This window comes from Mycteria americana, chromosome 18 (assembly GCF_035582795.1).
Source record: "Mycteria americana isolate JAX WOST 10 ecotype Jacksonville Zoo and Gardens chromosome 18, USCA_MyAme_1.0, whole genome shotgun sequence".
Classification (NCBI taxonomy): Eukaryota; Metazoa; Chordata; class Aves; order Ciconiiformes; family Ciconiidae; genus Mycteria; species Mycteria americana.
The window spans coordinates 3,951,009-3,976,257 of record NC_134382.1 but is presented as its reverse complement, the minus strand read 5'-3'; the positions used below and the strand labels follow the sequence as shown (position 1 = coordinate 3,976,257).

The following is a 25,249-nucleotide window of genomic DNA, read 5'->3' as shown; positions in this document are numbered from 1 at the left end:
CTCTTTACTAGCTACCTGGATGAGCTGAGCATTGCTGGCGAGTGTGCCGCCGAGTACCTGGCACTGTATCAGAAACTCATCAAACCGGCCCACTGGAAGGTCTACCTGGCAGCCAGGGGGGTTCTGCCCTATGTTGGCAGCCTCATCACTAAGGTATGGACTTGTATGGAGGAACTAGGTAGCAACAGAAGGCTTGTCCCTGACCTGTCGGTTTGGCTTTTTTGCTTTGAAATCTTCATCTCTTTGTTCAGTGCCCTGTTGCTGACCCTTGGCAGGTTTATGAAGTTCGCACTTGTGCGCTGTCATCTCTGAACAGAAAGAGCTACAGTGGTTTTAGCCCCAGCTGTAGCATTCCTCAGCACAAACTGGCTGGTACACATTAATTAACTGCTCTGGGGGCAGCTATGCTAAGGGGTATAAATATTGCTACACTGGCTTGGCACCAGGTCCAAGTTGGAAGCTGTCTTAGCTGCCAGACTGGACTCCGAAAGCCCTTAATGACAAGGGAGGATTAGGTGTGCTACCATGCTTTGAGTGTGAATTACAGCCTGTTGGAGAAGCACCACGTTTAGGTTGCAGTTTTCAGAGTGTGAGGTCTCAGGAGCTTGCTGTGGTGATCCCTGGTGCACTCCAAAGAGGCAGATGACACTCTCTGTATTAGTGGTGGCCTTGAGTCCATCATGGAGGGCCACTAGAGCAAAGCAGTGGTAATAGGTAGGTATAGGGAGAAAATGAGGAGGATGTTTGGGGTAGTTTTTCTCTCCTCTGCCTCTTCTCTCCCTGCTGCTGTATTGCAGTTCTGGTTTCTCTGTGGCTGGCTCTGTTTCTTTGCTGTGTTCCTTTGCACTCCGTGTTAGATGCTCACCAGCTAGTCATTATTGGCATTGCAGTTTCTTGTCCTAATGGGCATGTTAATTATTTCCAGGAAATAGCTCGTTTACTTGCCTTGGAGGAAGCAACACTCAGCACTGATTTGCAGCAGGGATATGCCTTGAAGAGTCTCACAGGTATTTGGTGGCATCAACACAAGCGCAGTAGTAGGATTAGAGATGGGGTGATCATTGTTCTGTAACAGCATGTACCAGAATGTCAAAGAGATGTGATTCAGTGTTTTATGTTTGTCAGCATTGGATTTTTGCCATCAATTTAGCACTTAATCCCTAAGTAGATTTTTCCATATTTTTTTGTGGTCAGTTTTAGTTTTTAGTTACCTGAACTGTGGTAATGTATCATGAGCGAACTTCATCACATCACTTTTCTTCTCCATTTCTTAATTACATTTATTGTACGGTATAATTCCCAGGACCATTGCAAACACTGCTGATGTATTCCTACCTGTTGTTTCCTACCTACTTATTCTATGGTAGCTTTTCTTTTTTGAATCTTCTAGGGCATGCTTTTTTCAAAAACTTGTTGGAAATGGAAATACATCATTAGCTAGGTCATTCTTTTTCGTATCCTCTTCCATGTTCTTCAAAAATTAGTGGACTAATTCATAAAGCCTGGCTTCTTGCAAGAAAAAGCATGTTGATAAATATGTTATGGGAAGGAATCCAAGTATTCACTGATTCTTTACTTATAGGAGTGGCCAATTTGGTGATATAACTGACAAGTCGCGTACCACACTTGCTGTCACATCATCAGAGCTAGCTTAAATATTAGAAGGGGAGCAGTCACCTGCTTTTGAAATATCTTGTGGCAGAAAGAAGTCCAAAAGTGCAGAATTTTGTATCAAGCACTTAGAAAGCTCCTTATACCCTTTCCTCATTCCCTCACCATGGTCCCATATGGTATAAACTATAAGGCGGCTCTTGCAGGCCAGGGGTTTTGCCTGCAACCATTCAGTTCACAGAAGTGAGCTTTAAACCACAGACTGACAATGGGAGTTGTAACAAGCCATTTCATTGTGCTGCTTTTATGATATTGTGCCCTATTTGCTGGCCACGTGAAATTTAGAGCTAAGAAATCAAACTCTCTCTCCCACTTCCTGAATATCTCATTGCTTTACAGGTCTTCTGTCTTCCTTTGTGGAGGTGGAGTCCATCAAACGGCACTTCAAAAGCCGCCTGGTGGGTACAGTCCTGAATGGTTACCTGTGTTTGAGGAAGTTAGTGGTACAGAGAACAAAGCTGATCGATGAAACCCAGGACATGCTGCTGGAGATGCTGGAAGATATGACAACAGGTAAAACCACCTTGGTTCCGTAAATCCAGAGTCTGGGTCAACCAAGATGAAAAAGCAGATAGTTACAGCCGCACAAAGAATGTCTTTCCAAAAGACTACTGTAGTGAAGGGGTTTTTTATGGCTTGGACCTTCCGGTATTTCCTTTTGGCACAGAAAAGGTAAATAACATTCCTGGAGTTGTCTCTTATGTTCCAGGAATTTAAACCTCCTCCTTGTTATGGGATTGCTTTACTGCAGCCCAAGCATGCGAAGAGTTCTGCTAGTAAACATACCAATAAATAGCCTTTCATCTTTTAAGTAGGGGATATGCAAAAGAAGAGGGCACCAAAGTGTGGTGCTTATTGCAGACGGATTTACTGTGTATTCTGAGTTAAAATGGAACCTGTAAAATTGACTCCTGTGTCTTTTTTAATACTTCCATTTCTTGGCAGGCACAGAATCTGAAACCAAAGCATTTATGGCAGTGTGTATAGAGACTGCAAAACGTTACAGCCTTGATGACTACAGGACTCCAGTCTTCATCTTTGAGAGACTATGCAGTATTATCTATCCTGTAAGTATAGAGATGGCTGTAGCATTGCTTATAAAGTTAGACTTCTTAAATAGATACAGTTTCTTGCATTTTGGCAAAAAACCAGTAGTGTCTACAATAATGATTTAATATTAGCCAGTGTAGAACTGGAGTAATATGGTATCCCAGTTTGGGGTGCTAGTATTCAGGTTCCCTGCTGTGGCATGCTCTTTGCAAGAAAGCAGAACCAGTAGTATTGTTTCATGCTGAGGAATTTGCTTACTAAATGATACAAGACATCCTCTACATGCCACATGTGTGGCAATGTACGGCAGGATGCACCAGTGACGACAGGACTGAAGGTTTAGGGACATCCTATCACTTGCTACCATAAAAATGCAGGAATGGGAGCGTGATTAGGGGAAAACTTATTCACTCTGTCTCTGCTGCTGTTCTTTAGGAAGAGAATGAAGTGACCGAGTTCTTTGTAACTCTGGAGAAAGATCCCCAGCAGGAAGACTTCTTACAGGGCAGAATGCCAGGAAATCCCTACAGCAGTAATGAGCCTGGCATTGGGCCACTCATGAGGGACATCAAGAACAAAATCTGTCAGGACTGTGACCTGGTAGCTCTGCTGGAGGATGACAGTGGAATGGAGGTGAGAATGCACAAGTGTGGATTTCTTGCAGGAATGTGTGGGGATGCTGTTTCTAGGCAGCTGATGATTGCTAGAATGGTGATGCAATGTGAGCTTGTTCTTGACTTTTTATTTTCTCCCTTGCAGCTTTTGGTGAACAACAAGATCATCAGTTTGGATCTGCCTGTGGCTGAGGTCTACAAGAAGGTGTGGTGTCCCACTAATGAGGTATGTGTTATCTTTATATATGTTAACAGCACAAAGCACCTGTCCTTGATATTATCAAAAAAATGAGGGGAAAAAATAAAAATCACACGAATCAGGATTTATCTTCTGGCCTATAATTTCTTGGGTATAATTGGTCAGCACCTTTTTGTGCTCTTTTAGGATAGACCGTTACTCAATTCTGCACAATAAATAATTTAAAAGCACATAATGCTGACCCAGGTGAGTGTATGGAACTTAGCTGTGTAGCGTATCACGTATGTGAACTGTCTTCTTGAGTAACAAACTTTCTTACATTCCTCTGGGGAAACAGCTGAACTTTGTGTCACCGCCTTTCAAAGCGCATTTCACACTCCATCTGCACGTGACAGTTTAATGCGTGTGTACAGACAGAGACACCAGATTGCTCCATCAATCTGCGCTTCAGAGATGAACCCAAGTTATTTAAGCAGAGAGAGCATCCAACATTTCTCCGTATTACTTTGTACTTCTGCTCTTGTGCTTGTGTAGGGATCTCAAGAACTTGACAGATTTCATCCTCCCAGTTTGCTCTTAATAGCGGGTATTGCCTGTTTTTCAGATGAAGAAATGGACCCAACAGTCGTAAGGGACTGGTCCACCATGTCATAGTAAGCTTGTTCCAGAGGTGGATGTGGTCCAGAACAAGCTCTTCCCTTCCTTTTCTTAGGAATAAGAATACTAAAATATTCTTATTTTGGTATTCTTAATACTAAAATAAACTCCCACTGAGAAGGAATCCATCAGACTACATCTTGCCCATTACGAATATGTTCTTTAGAGGCACTGCTAGTAGCACTTGAGATCATAAAAGAAGACTGATTTGCCCAACATTTCTTGTTCATTCCTTGTTTACTCTTGGGTTGCAGTCACCTTTGACTGAAACCTTGGTTTCCTGAAACCACTTGTTTGCTATGCTTGTGGGGAAGAATGCAAACAAAATGCCTGTTTTCAGTGAATTATGATACGGAGAATGGTTCTCGTCAAGCTTTATTTAAGTAAAAAAAGCCTTCTGTACTGCAAAATCAAGCCCAAAGCTAGGTGACAGTGATAATTTTTTAGCAAGGCACCAACTGGGATAGGGAAGTGCAGTGCTGGTCTTAATCTGTGAAGTCTAATTTGAACTCTAGTCAAGTTAGTGAGGGAGATCATCGCACGCGCTGCCCCAGCCTGCCTGCCTGCTCGGAGCAGCGAGGTGCCGTTCCTGTGAGATGCCGAGCTGTAGCCGAGGTGCGGCTCTCCCAGGATGCAGGGCTGATGGTGAAAGGCAGAGTTTGCTCAGCGTTACTGTCGATGAACAGCTTTCATCTGTCTTCCTTTGTGTGCACCTCTGCAAAGCACTTCTGGAGCTGCAGCTCACGTTCCCTAGGAAATAGACAGGCACACAAGAACGCAACCTCAGGCCCCTTTTTGTTTCCCTTGTCTCTCACTGGCTTTTTTTGTTCATCTGCCATTTTACCAGGGCCCCTGTGGTGTTAATTGCTGGTCTCTAGCGTGGCCTTTGAGCAGATCTTCCCCCCGGGGCTTTCCCTGTGCTTATGTATTTGCTGTGACATTAAGCACTGCTTATTCCACATTAGGCTTAGTGCGCTCTCTGACAGGTTTTCTCTCGCAAGGTCTCCTGCTCCCAAATCTGGGATTTTTCTTTTCTGCTTTTTATTCAGACCTATGGATTAAAATGGAAAGTTTAGTGATATGCTGTCAGTATTTCCAGCTGGAAATGCATTTGGAAAACTAGCCCTTTCCCAGGTTAAAAGCACGGCTTGTGCTTCAGTGGGTTTGGCTGTATCATTTTAGTAATATACTGTCTTACTGAAAGCTCATTAAATTGCCTTTTACTCCTCCTCTTCCATTTTCCATCACTGCAGATTTTATCTATTTGAAAGCACTCATCCAATTAGCCTCTCCTGCTTCATTTACTGGGCTGTGCCTGATCCCTTTATTTCCCGGGTATTGCTGTGCAGTACCCTTGGAGGGAAAGGTTGCTGTGGAAAGCAGGCGTTTCTCTGTAGATGAACACGTTTTGCTTGGCTAGATGTTTCACTGGTGCTAAAGGAAACTGTTGGAGAAGATATAAGGAGGAAGGCGCTGTTTATTACCAGCCTGTCCATCTAATTGGCAATGCTAGGAAAAGGTGGACAGACCAATAGATGGGTTATTGATGTTTTTGCAGGTGGTGGCTTTACCGTTGTTTATAATTCATCTCAGTAAGGGGAGAACGAGGGAGTGAAAGATTTCTCTGTGTTACCATCCACAGTCAAAACAGCACAAAGGAGAACTGAGGCTGGAGTGTCTGTTACACAGTCTAATGAGAACCAGACTTGTATATAAGTGTCCACAGAGGTATAGTTAATATAATGCTCTCCTCTCTTGCAGGGGGAGCCGATGAGGATCATTTACCGAATGCGAGGGTTACTGGGAGATGCAACTGAGGAATTCATCGAGTCTCTCGACTCCACTACTGGTAATGCACTTGTCTCCTGAAAGCTGGGATTAGATTTGAAATCTGAGGTTCGCTGCAGAGCAATGACACTATTATCCTCAGCAGTGAGCTTAAAGTTGATTGACATTGCTTTTGCTACATTTACCTGCTTCACGTAGAGTGGAGGAGGATTTTAACAGCGTTTTAAGTCTTTACTTTAAACGTGAATGCTTGCATGGCACAGGACCGTTCTGCCTGGCCCTTCTTCATATTCCTGCTCATAATTCTTTTCAAATTTGATACAGTTGAAGTGACTTGAACTGCTGGTAAATGTGTCCTCCTGTACTTTCCATTTTGCTTCACTGTTTTGTCCCTGCACAACAGGGGCCTGCATGAGCTTGCCATATTGTGGCTGCTTCCTCTCTTCACAATCTTTGTCTGTCCTGTAGATGAAGAGGAGGATGAGGAAGAAGTTTACAAGATGGCAGGTGTCATGGCCCAGTGTGGAGGCTTGGAGTGCATGCTCAACAGACTGACTGGAATCAAGGACTTCAAACAAGGCCGGCACCTCTTAACCGTGAGTCTCAGCTTCTGTTCTTTGGGGTCAGGAGTTATGTGCTGGAAAATGTCGCAAAAGTGAGTGAAGTTTAGTTGTCTGCCTTGTGTTGCAGTTGAAGTGTTGGAGCAGAGGTTTCAATTCACTAATTCATGAAAACCTGAGAAATCCTTCTTTCCCTCTCTCATTCCTCTTGGTTAACAATTCTTTACAAAGACTTTGAAGTGTGTAGAAGCTGAGGAGTTGGTAAGACTAAATCCTGTCTTGCTAGAGTGATTGTTTTCTGCCTTGGCCTTACTTGAAAACCAAAGCTGTCCTAAGGTTAATATTGGTCTAAAAATCTGGCTTGTACTTTACCCCAGAAGTCTGGAAACTAGCTATATTATCGGGTGCTTTTAGTTTCAGCAAAATCCTCCTGCTCATTTTGAAGGTACGGTAGAGAATGCATTCTCTGTATTTTGTAGGTGCTGTTAAAACTGTTTAGTTACTGTGTGAAGGTGAAAATAAATCGTCAGCAGTTGGTGAAGCCAGAGATGAACACTTTGAATGTCATGCTGGGAACTCTTAACTTGGTAAGGACAACCTGGACTTTCACCAAGTGTTTTCCTTGAACTCCAATGAATTTAAACTACCTCTGACTGTCATGCTGCCTTATGACAACTACAGGAGATCTTAAATATTGCTGGACTGGCACTGCAAATTATCTGTTAGCCATTCCTTGAGTGGAAGTGTGTGGGTCAGTTAAACCAGTTACTGCTGGTGTTACAATAACTGCTGCCATCTTCTCCAGGCTCTGGTGGCTGAGCAGGAAAGTAAGGACAGTGGAGGAGCGGCCGTGGCAGAACAAGTGCTTAGTATAATGGAGATCATACTGGATGAATCCAACGCAGAACCTCTGAGCGAGGATAAGGTGAGTGCCTGGGGCTCAGTGCACAAATGGAACCGTTGACTGGGATTCAAGGCTTGCAAATATCTTATTACAGTGATGCTGAGCTTCAGGAGCTGTAGAGGAGTGCTAAATGGGAGTCTAACCCTTGTTACGCTTGCTGGCATGTCTTAGCAGGCCTTAGAGGTAGGGCAAGAGGAGTGCCCTGAACCAAAAGCACTGTGAGGCTTCTTTAGGACGATTCTTGCACAGTCGGGATGGGAGTTATTAGGCGCTGCTTGGATCCCTTCCTTGCTGCTTTGGGCCACAGGCCAGTGAGAGACAAGAAAAGACACAGCTCTGGCTTGTTTTTTTGAGTGTTTTCGTACATGTTGAAAACATGATTGATTTTCCAGCTAATTGAGGATAAAAACTATATCTCAACTAGACTGAGAATAAGAAGAGTTTCTCGCTCATCTTTTGAAACTATTGGTGTATAGGAATCTGACGTCCTTTGGGTTGGAATTATTAGACCTTTTTGACTGGAAAATGCTTTAATAGTAGGTGGAAGAAGTCAGGTATCAGCTAGACGAGCTGATACAGCCATTCCACCAGACATTTGGGAATGCAGCTGGGTTTTGTTCTTCATCAGGCTATCTCTATCAGGGTCTAGACCACTAATCCTTCAAGACTGGAGTAGTCTACCAGCTACTAGAGTGAGGGTTTTCTTGAAGGTCATAGATTTATTCCTGAACATAAATCGTGCTCTTCTTCCTTTGCAGGGTAACCTCCTCCTAACCGGTGACAAAGATCAGCTGGTAATGTTGCTTGATCAGATTAACAGCACTTTTGTCCGTTCCAATCTCAGCGTCTTGCAAGGCCTATTACGCATCATCCCTTACCTGTCCTTCGGGGAAATGGAGAAAATGCAGATTCTGGTTGATCGATTCAAGCCCTACTGTAACTTTGATAAGTATGTTGTCATATTTCAAGTAAAAGCACGTGAAATCAGTTGTGCTGACAAGCCTATACCTTTTTTCCTCATTGATGCTTACTTCAGTGTAATGCAAAGCTTCAGAGATTCCTCATGCATAAGCTTAATTTCCTACTTCACTTCTAAGCCATTTTTAAAAGAAATACGTGAGCGTGTAGCTCAAGAAATAGGGCTTTAGAGTGTATTCTGAGGTGACAAGGGTCTGAGTAGCTTTTCTGAGTCTGAGCTGGAGTAGGTACGTGCATTCAGCGATAATGTAATGAGAATTACAGGCAGAGATTTTTGGAGAGCCTCCAAGTTACCGTTTCTTCTCTTTGTTCAGGTATGATGAGGAGCACAGTGGAGATGATAAAGTTTTCCTAGACTGCTTCTGTAAAATAGCAGCGGGAATAAAGAACAACAGCAATGGCCATCAGCTGAAAGATCTCATCCTTCAGAAAGGAATTACACAGAATGCCCTTGACTACATGAAAAAGCACATTCCCAGTGCAAAGAAGTAAGAGTCACTACTTAATGCATGTGATAATCCTGAACATCCTTCTCTCATTTCATCACCGCAACCACCTTCCAAGAGTGCTATTAACAAGTCCATATTCAGAAGCATTTAGATTTGGTACAGCTGTGATGCAGAGGGTTTGGTGAGACAGTGCTACTATGGAGGTGGGCTAAAAAGCCTGTAATCTTCCCATTTGGTTGGAAACGCATCTGAGCTGATTTCTTGGATGTCACGATGCTTGTGTTTCCTGCCTGTTCCCTACCTATTGCACTGTAACAGAGCTTTTGCTATTGATGGCCAGCTCATGAACATAAAACAAATCCCAAGGCTAAGAGTTGACCCTGTGGCTATTAGCATGCACAACATGGCAGTGGGAGTGTGAATGTCACTTCGTTAATTAATGGAGAAGGGACACCGGGGGAAGGGTGCTTGTCTTGCCTGCAGCCTGCGCTCTGCAAGCTGTGCTGCTGGCTGACCGCCAAGTGCCTTTTCGGAATGGGTGACTGCCCTTCAGCTGCTGCTTCTTGTTTTCTGTGCAGCTTGGATGCAGACATATGGAAGAAATTCTTATCTCGACCTGCACTTCCTTTTATCCTGCGCCTGCTCCGAGGACTTGCCACGCAGCACCCTGCTACACAGGTAAGGAGACTGTTCTGAAAGCCAAGTAAGACATAGCTGGCTTGTTACACTGCTTTTTGTGGCCGTAGCTAAGCAGATATTTGTATAATAGTTCATAGCTTCAGGTAACGTCTGTTAGTCTGGAAAAAGCTGGAGGGCAGAGGTTTTGACTTAAATATTTTCTCATGCTGTGTGGTGTGAGATTTACACACCGATGTGAAGAGAAGGTAATTTAGGACTGTGAACTGTATAGTATTGATAGGCTTCTTGGGGCCTGATTGCTGGTTTAAGAATGCTGTTTATCCAGCATCCACATCTGAGCTCTTAGTAATGGCCAGCGTAGGGGCAAATTGCTCCAGTCTCATATGCAATTTTAGGGTCCAGGGTCCATAATGTAGGAGCATCAAAGAAGAAAGTAAGACACTTAGCAAAAATTGTTCCAGATCAGTGCTTCAGCTCAGCTGTCATGGGTGAGGTTGTAACATAACAGTTACTGTCATGTGCACCCTTTTTCTGAAGAAAGTGCTGCGTTTCAATCCCTATTAGGTGCTAATAGGTACAGACTCGATTACCAACCTGCACAAACTGGAGCAGGTGTCTAGTGATGAAGGGATCGGGACGTTAGCGGAGAATCTTCTGGAGGCACTAAGGGAACACCCAGAGGTGAATAAGAAGATTGATGCTGCCCGGAAGGAGACACGTGCAGAGAAGAAGCGTATGGCCATGGCAATGAGACAGAAGGCCTTGGGCACTCTGGGGATGACGGTAATGTCTGTTTGCATTGACGGCAGACTAGTGATCTAGTGATCTTTCATTTCTGTCTTGCTAAACCTGCCACACAAGGAATTGTGTAAAATGATTTACTGACAAATATTGCAGTGCTCAAGCCCACGGTTTGCCTGGTGCTGCTGGGAGAGTAAATATGGTTGCTAATAGCAGGCTGGGAAATGGGTTGGGCATTCCTGTTACAGTGGTGGGGATGGTGGCGTTCATAATTGTCTTTTTAACCTGCTTGAGTTGTTCTCTCTTTCAGACGAATGAGAAGGGTCAGGTAGTGACCAAAACTGCACTGCTTAAACAGATGGAGGAACTTATAGAAGAACCGGGTCTGACTTGCTGCATCTGCCGGGAAGGATACAAGTTTCAGGTAAAGTGAGATACATTTGCAAAGCCCTCTCACCAGCTGAGGGGACTTGCCGGTATCCGGCTACACAAGGGTTGGTGCGTTGGCTCTGGGAGATCAGGAAATCTCAGGTTTGGTTCTTGGGATCAGTAATTTCAGAGGCGGTTGAGAAGTGGAAGTGTGTTTCCAGTGAAAGCTGGATGTTTGCAATGAAAGCTGGAAAAAGATTTGATCAGGGTAATTTTGAGGTAGGGACTGGGAGAGATTAAATTCAGTGCAGTGTCAAAATAGCACAAAGTGTGAACTGTTACAGAAGTGAACGATCTTTAACATAGCTGTTGTGTCATTGCAGCCTACGAAAGTCCTAGGTATTTATACTTTCACCAAACGCGTTGCACTAGAAGAGTTTGAGAACAAGCCCCGAAAACAACAGGGGTACAGCACAGTCTCTCACTTCAACATTGTCCACTACGATTGCCACCTTGCAGCTGTAAGGTACGTTCTGATCACAAGCTGGATAGTGGTGGTTGATGTTATTTTCCAAGGTGGTTTGTGAGCGTGACACTTGGCCTTGTAACTCAGGATGGGTTTGATTATAAGTTGATCACTTTGCAGCCTGGAGTCAGCCATGGGCTTCTCTGTTGTGGTCTGCTTTAATGCGCCAAATAGAGGTCAGGCCTGGACACTGAAAAGTGAAGTCCATAATATAAAGAAGCTGTGGAATTGTCAATTTTTGATGGTTTCTTAGACAAAGACTTGCATACTTCTAACTTGCCTGGGTGTGGCTTGCTTTCTCAATGCAGACTTGCTCGCGGCCGTGAAGAATGGGAGAGTGCAGCCCTACAAAATGCCAACACCAAGTGTAATGGGCTCCTGCCAGTCTGGGGACCTCATGTGCCAGAGTCTGCTTTTGCTACTTGCTTAGCACGGTGAGTAGAAAAAGTTACTTCTCAAGGTGTTTTGCATTTGGGTAGGTGAGTCGGTACATTACCACAGAGGCGTGCTAGTTTCAAACCATGGAATCAAAGATGATGGCAGCTAAATCTTAGTAAACCTGAGCCATGTCAGATTCTACCATCAAGAGTACATCTCCTAAAAAAGTGCAGGTGTCTGTTTGCTTCCTGGCTTCATATAAATAACCAAATTCATTACCTCCTTAGCCCCCAGTCAATCCTGAAGATGCAGTGTGCAGTAACAATGTTAATTCATTTGACCCCCTGCTTTACAAACGAAACCTGTCTGACACCAGCGGATTCCCTTGTGTAGATTTCCAGACCTCTGTTGGATGGTAGTGAGTTACAGGAGCCTGACCACTTACCTAGAGCAGATGGAGACGGTTCATCCCGTTGTCAGTATTCAAGGTCCGCCTTGTGCTGGGTTTGCACAGTCACGTTAGAAATCAGGAGTGGTAACATCTTTAATGCGTTTCAGCCAGGGAGCTGTATCCCAAGCCCTGGACATGGGAAAATAGTATCGATGAGCGTATATATGTATGCAGATGGAATTGGATTTGCCAGAGTAAGCTGAGACCTCCCTTTGGGGAGGTTAATCGAAGGTAGCAGTGCTTGCGTTTTTATATCCTGTTCATTCTTTAAAGCTTTTCTCAGAAATACTTGCTCAGATTCTGAGCTATGGTTGTGGGAGAAGAAACTTTATTAAAGTTTTTAAAGGGTTTTTAATAAAGTAACCCTTACTGCTGTTTTTCAGACACAACACGTACCTCCAGGAATGCACAGGGCAGCGGGAACCCACCTACCAGCTCAATGTTCATGATATTAAACTGCTGTTTCTCCGTTTTGCGATGGAGCAATCATTCAGCATAGATACTGGAGGAGGAGGAAGGGAGAGCAACATACACCTCATTCCATACATAATCCACACGGTGCTCTACGTCCTCAACACGTCAGTACCTTTCTCTTAGCAACAACCTCTGCCTTCCACTCTTAGTCTCAGAAAGGTCTATAAGGGCTGCGATTTGGGCTTTGTTACATGTGTGTGGCAAGAAAGATGGGAAATCACACAAAAGTTTTAGGAGGAACCAAATTGCACATCTTGAGCGGACTGTTAGAGGTTTACATTGTTTGGAGTAAAGCGTTGCCGCCTGAACATGCAGGATAACAGGGAACCTATTGAGTAAAAGCAATTGGGAATTAGCTTCTCTTTCCATTCTAGATGTAATTATTACCTCTGGAGTGAGCAACAGGGTTATTAGATTAAAGAAACACTGCCAGCTTAATTTTCTCTGGAGCAGACAGAAGAGAGACACTATGATGAAGTAATTGTTGTTAGTTGAAAACTTAACCCTGGTATCATTTTATCCAATATTAAAATAACACAATCAGTTTTGTTTCCAGTTTTGATATACTGGAATTCTCCTGTAGTGTTCAGGACCATCAGGTTTTCCTGATTTTTAAGATTTTTATTTTTTTTTAAACCAGTAAACAGCAGCATAGGAACACTTCTGAAGTGTTTCAGTAAGATCTTATTTATTCAAAGCATAATAAGATAAGGGCGTGCTTTGGCTTGACACTATGTCTAAGTGTACAAATCTATAGACACCTAAGTGCTTTGGAATGCATGAGCTGGTTCTGATAATACAGTGCCCCGTGCGAAAACGTAATGCCCATACGCCTTTTATTTATGTACTTAGATACTAGAAAGTAATACTAATTAGATGAGGGTATAAATGTTAAAATACACGCCTCTTCAACCAAGGTCACTCCAAATGGAGTGCAATGAAATCTCTCTCACTTTCCCGCCTGGAACTAATCAACATTTTGGCTCTAATACAATTTGTCTATTGTTTTTAATATCTATCTCCAGATCCCTGTGCTATTGTTTTCCGAGTCCCTTGGGAGACAAATAAATGAAACTATTCTTTTCATCTTGTTAGTCTGCTTGCTGGCACCACAGAGCCCAGAACCCGCTGTGCGGCTGTTGTATAAAAATGCATTATGTAGTTTCCAGACATTATTTTTTTCTAAAGACATGTTCGATATTAAATGGAGAAAATGGAGACCTACTAGTTGGCTACCAGCTGCATCATGTAGCAAATTAAAAGGTCACACAACGCTGACACCCAGACACAGCTTTATCTGCTAGGGATACTGCTTTATACCTTACTGATAGGGAGGGCATGTCTAACTTAAAAATCGAGGGATCTACCTGGCTGGCAGCCTCTTCCTGATGAGTCTATTGACTGTGGTAAAGCGTGATACATCTTCGCAAGGTCTACTGCAACACAGAGTTTGCACGGTCAGCTCTGGGTTGTCGGACTCCTGAAGAGACTGGAGCTAGGGGAAAGGAAAAAAATTATATATTTAAGCTTACAGTAAATACGCTATCTTTTTGGTTTTGAAATTGGCATGTATCTTCTCCATGATTGCTTTTGCGGTAGATGAATAATATAAATTGATTCTAAGGTCTGGCTGTCGGAGCTGCAGTCACATGCTTAGTGTCAGATGGGAGACGATATAACCTGAACTCACGGACTGGCTGGCCTGACTGTTTCTTCTCAAAAAAAAGGAAAAATAGCTCTCCAGTGTTGCCCTCTCTTGGGGCAATGCCAACTGCCTTGCAAACCTCTCTAGTACTATACACGGCTCCAAGGAAAAGCGAGTTTGCTAGGCTCATATGCTTCTCTGGGAACAAATACTCAACCAGTGGATGGCTATCAGGATGAAACCTGATAGTGCAAAGCTAGCACGGCTTTTTCCTGTGTTTCCTTTATAAAAAGCTCCTGAGATGCACCAAATTAACATGCAAGAGCCAGAACAGCTGCTGAAACTCTTCTTGTGTTTCAGAACTCGAGCAACTTCGAGGGAGGAGAAAAACCTCCAGAGCTTCATGGAGCACCCCAAAGAGAAGTGGGTGGAGAGTGCCTACGAGGTGGACGGGCCCCATTATTACACCGTGCTGGCGCTGCACATCTCGCCCCCCGAGAAGTGGAAAGCCATGCGAGTGGAGATCCTCAAGAGGCTCCTCGTCACCTCCCACGCGCGAGTGGTGTCACCAGGGGGAGCCAGCAGGTCAGCCACGACCCCACTGCTGCTCCGCAGCTGCCAGCTTACTCATATTACTGTCACAGTAGTCAGAGCCACACTGCAGCTTATGGGGAGCTCAGGAAAGGAGCGTGCATGTTTTAGAATAGCAGATATTAACCCTTCCGAGTAGCTTTGTACTCAGCGTTGCAGAGGTATGAGCAGGAGCATTCAGTTCTGGATGGTTTTTGGAGCGGTCGATCAGTGGAAACAATTGGTTGATCAGTGGAAATGATGCTTTTCCTGAGAGTATAGCTAAAAGTAGGAAAATGGTGAGATGCCCATTTCCCCCCCACCTCAAGTGAAACACTGTAGAAGCTTCTGTTGTGTGCTGTTTCAGAGCTGCGAGCATGCTCTCTGCTTGCCTGACTAAAGAAGCTGTTTCTGTGCTCTTTTGATCAGTGCACCAGCTTCCTTAAATAGAAAAATAGAAATAGAAATCAAATGCCATTGCTTTTAAAAAAGAAAAAAATCAATAGCAGCTGTCAAGCACTTGAAGTACAAGAATAAGTGGCTGTGCCTGCCTGACAAAAGCACATATTTCCAGAGAAGGAAGAGGAATTCCAGTTTCTGAAAAGATGATTTTAAATAGCTGTCATAATTAGGAATAAATTCATTATTATTCTAAGTCGCCTTAAAGGGCATTCTTATTCTGATGACATTAATTATGTGTTTGATAAAGTCATTACATTGTAGTAACACACAACACAGCATGCATCAATGCTATTAGAGGCATCAAAAGTGAAAGAGCCCTTAAAGGGGCTCCTGTATTGATTTCTCTGCTAGTTTCTGCTGCTCAAGCTCAGCCTGCTCCGTGTTCGTGTCTCCTATTTCCACCACCCTGCCTGAGTTCTGGGAAAGGGGGTTTAACAGTTACAGGAGGTACGATCGTGGAGGTCTGGTTTCTCAGCCACAAGGGCGTGCAGCTTTTCATGTGGCCCGCGAAAGAGACTGGTAAAACAAAGCCCCTGTGTGGGTTTGCTGCAGATGTTTGGTGTTTTTTAAAACCCTCAGTAAATGATGCTGTTTCTTTCCCAACTTATCTGTAAGTGTGTGTGTAATAAAAGCATATTGAAACGGACATAGCAAGAAACTTCCAGCTAAACCATCCAATCTCTGGAATTTCAGGGAAAAACACTCAGAAATCGTTCTCAGAAATTATGTCAAGGTTTATTCAAGGGCTTTCTTTAATCCCTGCAGACTAACAGAGCACAAAGCCTTCCACTGATAATACCGCTCAGAAATAGAAATATGGCAATTCTTATTTCCAAGGTCTGTGCTTATTTATTCTTGTGGAAAATCAGAAAGAGGGCGATGGACGGTGAAATGCTCTGCAGATAAGTGCCAATACCTTGAATCTGTAGGCTAAGGCAAAGAGGAAACCAGCGTCTGTAACGTCAGAGTAATATGTCTGCATACAAAAGGTTAAAATTAGCATTCCACGCTAGATGCAGTACAAGGGTGTTATCTGGGAGCACCACCACTCAGAGTACATCGGGGTGGAGTGAACTAAAGGTTAGAGACGCAAGGACTCACTGCTACCTTTAGTGAGGGAGATGGAGAGAAGTCGCTATAGGAATCAACAGTGCATCTAAAAGCAGCTGAGGATCAACTTGTGATCCTAAAAAGTGCTTGTAAATCTTATTCATGAAGATGCAGGCAATACTCTACATTAAATACTCTACGTACTTAAATGAAGGCAACAAATACTGCCTGTGCCCTGTCCTGTGGTTAGGTGTTTTATCCAGCTGCTCAGCTGGATTAGTTGGTGTAAGACAGATTTGAGGAGAATCTTGCCAAAAACGTCTTCTGTCTCTGCCGGGAGCTACAGCTATCGCGCTTTGTCTGCAAGACCAAAGTGAGGGATACTCGGCACCTTCTGGGTTTTAGAAACACATTGTATTTAAACTCAGAGATGAAATTACTGGGATGGATAGGAGTTCTGGGTTTGTTCTTTTTTTGTAAATATAGTTTACAGATTCCAAAGGACTGAATCAAGTGACCAATTACCTGCTCATTATTACTGAACCAAGAATTCTGGCTAGAAAAATCCTATAGATCCTTTGCAGTATAGCTTTCATCTGGAGTTTGGGAGGAAAATATCCTTTTGATTTTTTGTCCCTTTGCTCCTGACTGTGACCTTTCTAAAATATTCATGAGAGAAGCGAGGTGCCCAAAGTGTTAATGTCTAACTTTCTGCTGGCAATCCATGCATAGCTGATGAGCCTGAACCAGCTTACATTAATGAAAATGCCGCAGCTATTATATGAAGTAGCTGTTCCAGAAGGTAGCTACCAGACTTAACCCACAAGGGCCTTTTAGTTTTCAATTAAAGGAGCAGACTCCAATTAGATCAAAACCATTCACATAAAAAGAAACTCTGTCTTGCAGTATTTGGGAGTCTAGAATTAGCCTCGGTCTAAGTTGCTGTTCTTCCCGTGGAAATTTAGTCACCTTTACTAATTGGTTTTCCTTTAAATAATTAAGCCTAGCTGCCCAAGCAGACTGCCACCTACCAAGCCGTCTGTTTTAGGGGCAGACACATAAATGTAGCCTTGTAGAATAAGAACAGCAAAATCTTCATTTCTCCCCCCAAAAACCCAACTTTTGGCAGATTGCAGTTGGACCCGTGGTCAGACGATATCCTTTTGTCTTGCTGACTTGTCTCAGTGGCAGCTGGACTACTTTTAGATGCATAAAAAGGGGCGCTTTTTTTCCCCAAAGCTTTTAAGTGGCAAGCAGGAAGCGGCATGTGATGGAGGCAGATGTACCTGAGAAACGCATGCAAGAAAATTCCAAACCCATTAGAGTTGCTGGCAGGAGGTTCCGCCTTGCCAGAACCTGTTTGTGATTAATCCTGTAAACTTCGAGAGCTGTTACCCCAGGACAGCTCTGCCCCTTTTATAGCATTTCTCCAGCCAGATGCTGAATTTCCAAAAGCAGAAGTCCTTCTTTCATGGTGATAGAATAACCAAGAAGATATTAAATGGAAATTCCTTCATTTCTTCAAGGGCAAGATATTTCCCTCAGAGTCTTTCAGAAACGCTTTTGTGAGTTAGGAGCAAAAATCTGTTCTCTGTCATTGATACAGACTGTATCTGAAACCTAGATTTAGTTCTTTCTTCTGGAATCTGCTGTACTCCAAGCAGCGAGCATACAAGTGGGGGCTGTGCATTGTTTTTTCCAACTTTGCTGTTGACTTCCTACATAGTCTTAGCAGTGCACTTCCCTCTGTGCTTGTTTTCTTCCTGTGAAATAAGGTTTTATTGGCTAACTGCTTTGGTTACACTAGGCACAGCTGGTAAAGCGACTTCCTACCCATAGGAATCGTTGCACAGAAATTATGGATGCCTAATGTTTGTTTCGTATCCAAGAGCACACAGCGAAGCTTACTTGGAGCCATTCCCCCTGTGCATTATTGATAGGCTTTTTGGCCGTTTCAGCTTTCGTGCTATTCATCAAATCGGTTACCAAAGCATAGTAAAGTGATTAACTCAAAGATTGATTTCATTATCTTCCTAGACTGGCAGATAAGACAGTGAAGGAATATGCAACGTACCGCTCTGGCCTTCTCTTCTGGGCCCTAGTAGATCTCATTTACAACATGTTCAAGGTAAGAAAAAACATTGAAGTTCGTCTGTATCAGCTTTCTGACCTGAGCAACTACATGCATTTGAAATAAAGGCAGAGTTTGAAGCCCCTTTTTCCAAGATCCTTGTAAACATAAAACTTCACCTTGTATGAGAAGAAAGGCCGCAAGAGGCTGCCTGCGCTTATTGTACCCCTTGCAATTTGGTGTCTGAAGGATTGAGAGACTTCTCCAGTTTGCAGCACTCCTCCTGTATTGTATGTTTACCTATTTTTTCTGTTCATCATTCACTAAAGCAAGGACATTCAGAGCTGCACCAGGGAAACAGTTGGGTAAGGAAGGAGGTAGGGGCATCCACCAGAAAGAAACTTGCAGCTTCCAAAGAGGGTTAAATAATTAGGGTGAGAAAATGCCTGCGACCTTGTTTGCATTCTGTACAAAAAGATTATAAAGTCACATATGGGGTAATTTTTCTATGTGGCTCGTTCACAAGAGGCAGGGGATGCAAGTCCAAGAGCAATGGGAGAAGGCATCAGGGTTTGCAATTATTCTTCTAAATAGTTATTTTTTTGACTGATTTGGTCCCATTTTCCCCTCTCATAGAAGGTGCCTACCAGTAACACAGAGGGAGGCTGGTCCTACTCTCTTGCTGAATTCATACGACACAACGACATGCCAATACACGAAGCTGCAGACAAGGCCCTGAAAACCTTCCAGGAGGAGTTCATGCCAGTTGAAACGTTTTCCGAGTTTTTGGATGTGGCTGGTAAGTGTGCGCTTTCCCTTTTATAGGCTGTCTTATGCAACTCGTGACTGCCGCTTGCTTGAGACAGCAGCATTCCTGACACTGCTGCAGCAGCTTGTTTGTACGAGGCAGCGAGAGGAGACCTTGGCACTCCAGCTATTGCCTAAGCTATTTCAAAAACAGTTGGGAGACACGCTTGAGCATCCCCAGACAGGAAAATTTCTCTCACCTGATCCTGCGGGTCCTCCCCCTGCTCTGTTAAACATACATCCTGACATCACAGCTTAGGGGTGTTTTTGGGTATATGCGGTCTGAAGGCTGATAAACGGATGTGAACAGCGTACTTGAGGCAGCAGTTCAGCGCAGCCAGAGTTCCTGCCGTAGGGATTTTGGTATCCCCAGGGGTCAGGACATGCTGAAAATTAACGTGCAGGGAGGCTGCTCTTACTTCTGTTAGGGGTTAGTAGTGTCCCAGGCCAGTGTCTCACCGTCCAACGTATGGAGCTGCCAGGCAGCCAGCTAGCAGGGTCCCTATAGTAGCTCTGTTGCACAAAAGCAAGTGCCATATGGATTTAATGTACACACTTTGGTCCCTTTTGCACATGCATCCAACAAGGGTTTATCTTCGTCTTGTCCATACTTAAAATAACATTGCAGCTGTCATTATTAACTTACACATGCCCTAGCACAAATCCCTAATGTGGGCAGGAGAAACCGCTTTGTGGATCTAATTATTCTGTATTGTCTTCTTTTGTTTAAAGGACTCTTATCAGAAATCAATGATCCTGACAGCTTCCTCAAGGATCTTTTGAACTCCATCCCCTGAGCCGCCAGCACAGAGAAGCGCTGGGCAGAGACTACACTAGCTTGCCTTCCATCCCTTTGTGTTCCTCCTTGTGCAGTCTGTCCCCTCCCTGAGGAGTACTGCAGTTTTTTGGTTTTCTTTTGTTTTATTTTTTTTTTATTTTCTACAATTTTTCCTCTTGGAGTGATTTGGAATTTAGATTTGTTTTATCTTGTATTTCAGTGCTTCTGTCTGTAAAGCCTTGTGTATTCAAGCTGGTTGAAAGAACTTGTACAGAGAGGAATCCAAACCAGTAAATCTTAATGCTTTAGTGTGCACCTCTTTGAAGTTAAATAAATCAAACAAATGGGTAAGATGGGTTTGACTAGTACTTTAACCATGCAGTTGCCTAAATGCCAAGTTCTTTCTCATCTTTTCTTTCAGAGCTCCTTCTCTCAGGGCTCAGAGCTGCTGCTCTTTCCGGCCCATAGCCTGGACAAGGAGACACAGGAAACAAAAGGCTCGTAGTGAGCAAGGAAGCAGACTGACACTGTCTTTACCGATTGTACATGCAGAGCAGGTTTCCCCTTGTGGGACATGAGCCTTAGAGACTCGTGGACTGCAAGGACAGCGTTTCCTTCCACCCCTTCTTCACCTGGGTGAGGGCAGCTGTCCCAGCCGCAGTCAGCTCCCCTGGCGCTTCGTGTTACCCCTCTCCAAGGCATGTTGCATACCACAGTGTCTTTCCTGACTTTACTCTCACCAAGGCTGTATTCAAAGCAAGCGCGCATGTTGTTGCCTCCGGTCGTGTAGTACTGATGGCGACGTTACCTCTCAGTGGGATGTTTCTCACATCGAATTTATTTTCTCTCTCTGGTAAAATTTTCAGCTTCAGCAAAATGCATGGAAAATAGACACTGCACACTTCTTGAGCCGGCCACTTGCCCTTTTGATAGCTTGCATTTTGGTGTGCATGCCCTGACCTGAAGCCAAGTACCTGCTCTGAATACAGCCTTGCCTGTTCTCACCCAGTCGTGCATGCTGGTAACTTACCTTTACCACCAGTTCTGCTGTCCTGTAACCCAGCTGACATGTGGTTAAGCTGGAATCTAATAAAGCTTTCCCTGTCTTCCTCGTCTCTGTTTGAACTTGAATTTCCGCAATCCTAACACAGTCCCATCCCATAAATAGTAATTATTTTAGAGGCTGAATAATTCGGCAACCTATTTGATGCCTTTTGTTAGCGTTGAGCACGCACTGTGATTTGGCAATTAGCAAAGGGGTGAAGGCGCGGTGTTTTTCTTCTCTCCTCTGTGGGTGCTTATGTCACTCCTGGCAGTCGGATTTGGTTCTGGGGAGGAGTACTGAATAGCAAGCCGCCTCGAGAAGTTTGGGTTAGTGTCTTGCAAGGGACTCGAGGACATGTCAGCGGGCTGCTTTGTCGGTTGGGTAAATCTGTCTTGCCTTTTGAAAGTGCTGGAGAGGGGCTAATGTGTGGAGTTTGCTCTTCTTTAGTACAGCGATATTATGCTTCACCTGCCTTTTAACCACATAAAAGAAAAAAACACACCTTGTTTTAAAAGCACTGTAAAGTCGAACCTAACAGTCTTCTCTCCAAACAAGCAGCTGTAATATACCTACGGGTAGATGCACAAGCATTGCTTACCAATACTGGGGTACGGTAGCTTGGGCAATACTAAAAACTCTTTTTGAGTAAGTGACCTTTCAAATCAGTACGATTCCTGAAAGCAGCAGTGAACAGGTAACAAGAAATCAGGTTTGTATGACTGTGGTTCTAATGCTTCTCGCAATACGGCGAGTTCAGGTGCAAGACTGAAACCCCAATGCTTTTTGACTTTGTCGTTTGCGTAAGGTTGACTGGTTCCAGACAAGAACTATTAATGTGATGCCGAAAGCAGCGGAGGAATACTAGGCTGCCTTGCTACCTAGTTACTGTCTTTTCACAGAAAAATACATCTTTTCCCCTTCAGCCACAGCCTCAGCATGCCAGGCAGTCCCTCAGCTTTTGCTTCACAGCTGTTGCCTCGCTGGCACAAAGAAGGATGTTAGAAAATACCTTGCGCAGTACCTTTCTTCAGCTTACCTAACAAGGTAACTTCAGCGTAGCTCCAGTTTTTGCTGATGCAAATCCTGCTATAGCTCTGTTTATGCTGGCACAGGTCTTTTGTGAAAACAGTCTCTGCTATTGCAGGAACTGGTAATGTTTATACCAGCAAAATAATACTTTTTCTACCTGTGCAGTTGGATCAGCAGGTCCTTAAACTTACCAGGAGCAGAACATGATCGCCGTTTGTTCACCGATGTTATTACAACTGCGATGTTATTACAACTGCGATGTCATTACAACTTTTAAGATCCTGACTACAACTTTTAGGATCTTAAAAGGAGGTCATAAACTGTGTGCTTACCAGTATAAGCACTGTTGCAATAAACTACTCAGAGCTACTCTAGAGGGTTTCGCAAAGGCCCAGAGATGTATTTTGGAAAATAAAGGCAGCGTATCAAGTGCCTCCCTGCCCAGAGCGCAAGAGGGCTGTGATTTATGGGGAAGCCAGATTTGAAAAGAAGGTGGAAACAGCATGATAGTGCTTCCGTGGAGCAGAATAGCTTGGGAGGAACTAAAGACTAACAATAACAACCCCAGAAGACCTAGAGAGGGACAAGAACAAAAGAAAAGTGTTTTGGAAAGTTTCAGCTGACGCGGGCCACACACAGAGGCTCAAACATTCGCAGTACTGCACAAAGGCCATGCACTCCAGGCTGCAAAATCCCGTGCGGGCTGGGGCTGGGGAAGTCACAAAGACTTTTGGGGAAGCGTGTTACTTAAATTAGAAGTAAGAGAGGAGCAAGGCTGAGGGAAGATGCCTTAAAACAGGTAAAAAGTATCAAACTGATGAACCAAACCACTAGCTGAACAATAAAGAGTCAACCCCTCTCCAAAAACAAATAGTTTATTTGCGAAAGACATTTTTTGGGGAAAAAAAAATCCTTTGTGATGCACAAGAGCCAGTGTGAGCTCCGCAAGTGCTTTGAACCTGACTTCGTGGGCATGAGCTTCCCCGAAATGATCTGATGTCCTTGTGATGGCTGTTCACACTGGGTCAAACTCTGGTAATTGCTTGTTAATTAATCTTGAGAACGACACCTCCCAAGGAGAACAAAGCACCCAGCCCTGCCCCGGTACCAGCTTCGGCAGGGAAGCGCCAGGCTCTCACGCCTGCCGCAGGTAAAAAGGTCCCCGTGAGCCCGAATTCATTTGCTGCCGCTGCCACGGCTCGCTTCTGCGATCCCACAAACTTCCCGGGCAGGTGGTACCCGAACATAACCACCTGGTTCTGTAAAGATGGGAAGCCCTTGACTTTCCCCCTTGTATTTCATGATGGTTTCCTTTGTCCTGCTGCCTCCCCCCTTCATAATTCCCTTTTTCAAGCCAGGCAAATGCTCTTCTGGAAGCTTTGCGTGGCTGGCTGCTCTTTCCAACAGCTGTCCTGCCGGGATGGGAAGCCTTTCTCCTGCTCCTCTGCCCTGCTACCGACGCTTCCGACTAGCTCTCCGTCCAAGTTCCTCTCCTGTGTTTTGTCTCTTACTGCAATTGCCTGGAACTATTTTCAAACAAGCAGTGGGATTAGAGCTGCTGAGCATAAACACCCTGTGAGCTGCGACGTTTCAATGCCATAAAAGATTCCCTGGACTTTTTCCAATGCAGGAAAAGTGATTTCTCTCCCCGAACGCATGTCCGCGTGGCTTGTTTTTCAGGCAGGGGAAGGGCACGTGGATCACGTGTGTTCAGCAAGACCGTGGTGGAGCCTCCACGATTACGTGGGTACACCTTAGGGTTGCGGTTTCCGATGCAGAAATTTGGAGCGAGAAGCCTCTTTTCCCTTTGTCCAAAGGTTTTGGGGAGCCTTACTATGTGTGAGCACACACGGTACTGAAGGCTACCTCAGTATTAAAACAGCAAAAAACCTTTTCATACAAAAACATTGCCGGTTTCTGCTGAGACGTTGCTCGAGGAGCCTACAGCAAAGAAGCGAGACACCAGACGTGCGCCACTGGCCACTGAACCACATGAAAACAGCTCCTACGGCCGGGCTTGCGCTTACGCTGGCAGAAAAGTGTTTGCTGAAACGGGGTTCAATGTGTTTATTTTACCAAAATGCCTCCCGAGGTGCCCAAACCGCTGGCTCTGCAAAGCCCAGAGGCTTTTCTCCGTGCCAGGCGGCTAATTCCCAGGAAGGACCCCCAGTTTGCTCCATTTGAAGGGCACCGTGTAGGGCGGGAGTGTCCCTGCTGCTCCAGCATCGTTAGCGGAATTATCAGTCGCTCCTCGTCAGCTCCTGGCTCTGCAAACCTCATCTTCTCCAGTCTCGCTCTCAGCATCGCCGGCTGCTGCATGGACACTGCACCGGCACCGTCCCTCGCCTGCACGAACCCGTATCGAGTCCCACGTGCTTATTTTGGCCGTTGAGCGCCTTTTCCTCCAGGAAGATCGCACCAGGCTCCGCCAGCCCGGCCCTTTCTGTCTCCGTTGCAGGAATAACCGCTTTCGCCACGCCGTGAGCACAACCCTTGCAGCGCCCGCTATGCAAACAGCGGGCACCGTCGCGCCAGCTTTGCCGTCTGCCTGTGACAATAAAGCAAATATTCTGCAAAATCCTCTCCCTGCCTCAGCCTTGCCTTTCGGGCCAGCCCTGTTTTCAGTTTGGGGCTTATTCCTTACCAATCTATGCCCCATCGAGCTCAAGGACTAGATCGGACGTCCTCCAAGCAGGTAAGTGACATAAATGAGTACAAAAAGCACCAAGTCCACGTTCCCAAATTGCCTTTAAACTCACAAGTGAAACCAGGCAAGTTTTTAGCTGCTCCGGAGAACAGCCACCCTGCCAGCCCGAGGAGCAGCTTTCCCAGCACATCTCAGGAGACCTCCCGTGGTCCGTGCGAGCTTATTTAGAAGCCACCCCGTGGGTCCCGTTTCTGCTCCCTGCCCACCTCCAGATACAAAAATCAAGATTGGCCCTGACTTGTTTGCTGCACATCGCTGGGGCGCAGCCCGGCCACGTTATCACCCCAAGCAGGGATGATTCACAGCTCACGTGTACGGAATCGAGGGCACGGAGAAAAACAAGCCGCGCAGCTTGCAAGGACCGCTGGAAAGGATGCTTGGTGAATCAAGTACAAACTCACTTCAGGGATGTCCCCCGCCAGGTACCCGCAGTTGCTGGGAGAAGCCAGCCGCAGCTGCCTGAGCCTCCAGGAATAGTTACTCCCTTGTTGGTTTCCAAGAGGGGAAAAAAATAATGGTTAAACCCCCATTTGTGGATTTTTTTGGCAGGATTGATCCTGCTGGTTCACATCAACTGCTCAGCTCAGGGAAGAACCACCGGCTCCATCCCTTTTATCAGAACCCCGGAGATCGGCAG

At 44.8% G+C, this 25,249-nt stretch overlaps 1 protein-coding gene across 5 annotated transcripts in view; it reads left to right on the top strand.

Moving 5' to 3' along the window:
• Positions 1–20,184, top strand: part of UBR4 (ubiquitin protein ligase E3 component n-recognin 4) — a 78,692-nt gene extending 58,508 nt beyond the window's left edge. For all 5 annotated transcript variants that reach the window (XM_075520768.1, XM_075520767.1, XM_075520766.1 and 2 more), the window contains 22 exons: positions 12–153; positions 926–1,007; positions 2,011–2,184; positions 2,617–2,738; positions 3,157–3,354; positions 3,481–3,561; positions 5,953–6,040; positions 6,448–6,575; positions 7,019–7,126; positions 7,345–7,464; positions 8,202–8,392; positions 8,736–8,909; positions 9,449–9,548; positions 10,074–10,292; positions 10,561–10,674; positions 11,003–11,145; positions 11,454–11,579; positions 12,358–12,552; positions 14,454–14,678; positions 18,213–18,303; positions 18,883–19,045; positions 19,786–20,184. In XM_075520768.1, the coding sequence (XP_075376883.1) occupies positions 12–153; positions 926–1,007; positions 2,011–2,184; positions 2,617–2,738; positions 3,157–3,354; positions 3,481–3,561; positions 5,953–6,040; positions 6,448–6,575; positions 7,019–7,126; positions 7,345–7,464; positions 8,202–8,392; positions 8,736–8,909; positions 9,449–9,548; positions 10,074–10,292; positions 10,561–10,674; positions 11,003–11,145; positions 11,454–11,579; positions 12,358–12,552; positions 14,454–14,678; positions 18,213–18,303; positions 18,883–19,045; positions 19,786–19,850 (3,049 nt within the window). In that variant the 3' untranslated portion in view covers positions 19,851–20,184. The remainder of the gene's footprint in view (positions 1–11; positions 154–925; positions 1,008–2,010; positions 2,185–2,616; positions 2,739–3,156; positions 3,355–3,480; positions 3,562–5,952; positions 6,041–6,447; positions 6,576–7,018; positions 7,127–7,344; positions 7,465–8,201; positions 8,393–8,735; positions 8,910–9,448; positions 9,549–10,073; positions 10,293–10,560; positions 10,675–11,002; positions 11,146–11,453; positions 11,580–12,357; positions 12,553–14,453; positions 14,679–18,212; positions 18,304–18,882; positions 19,046–19,785) is intronic.
• Positions 20,185–25,249: the final 5,065 nt, after the last annotated feature.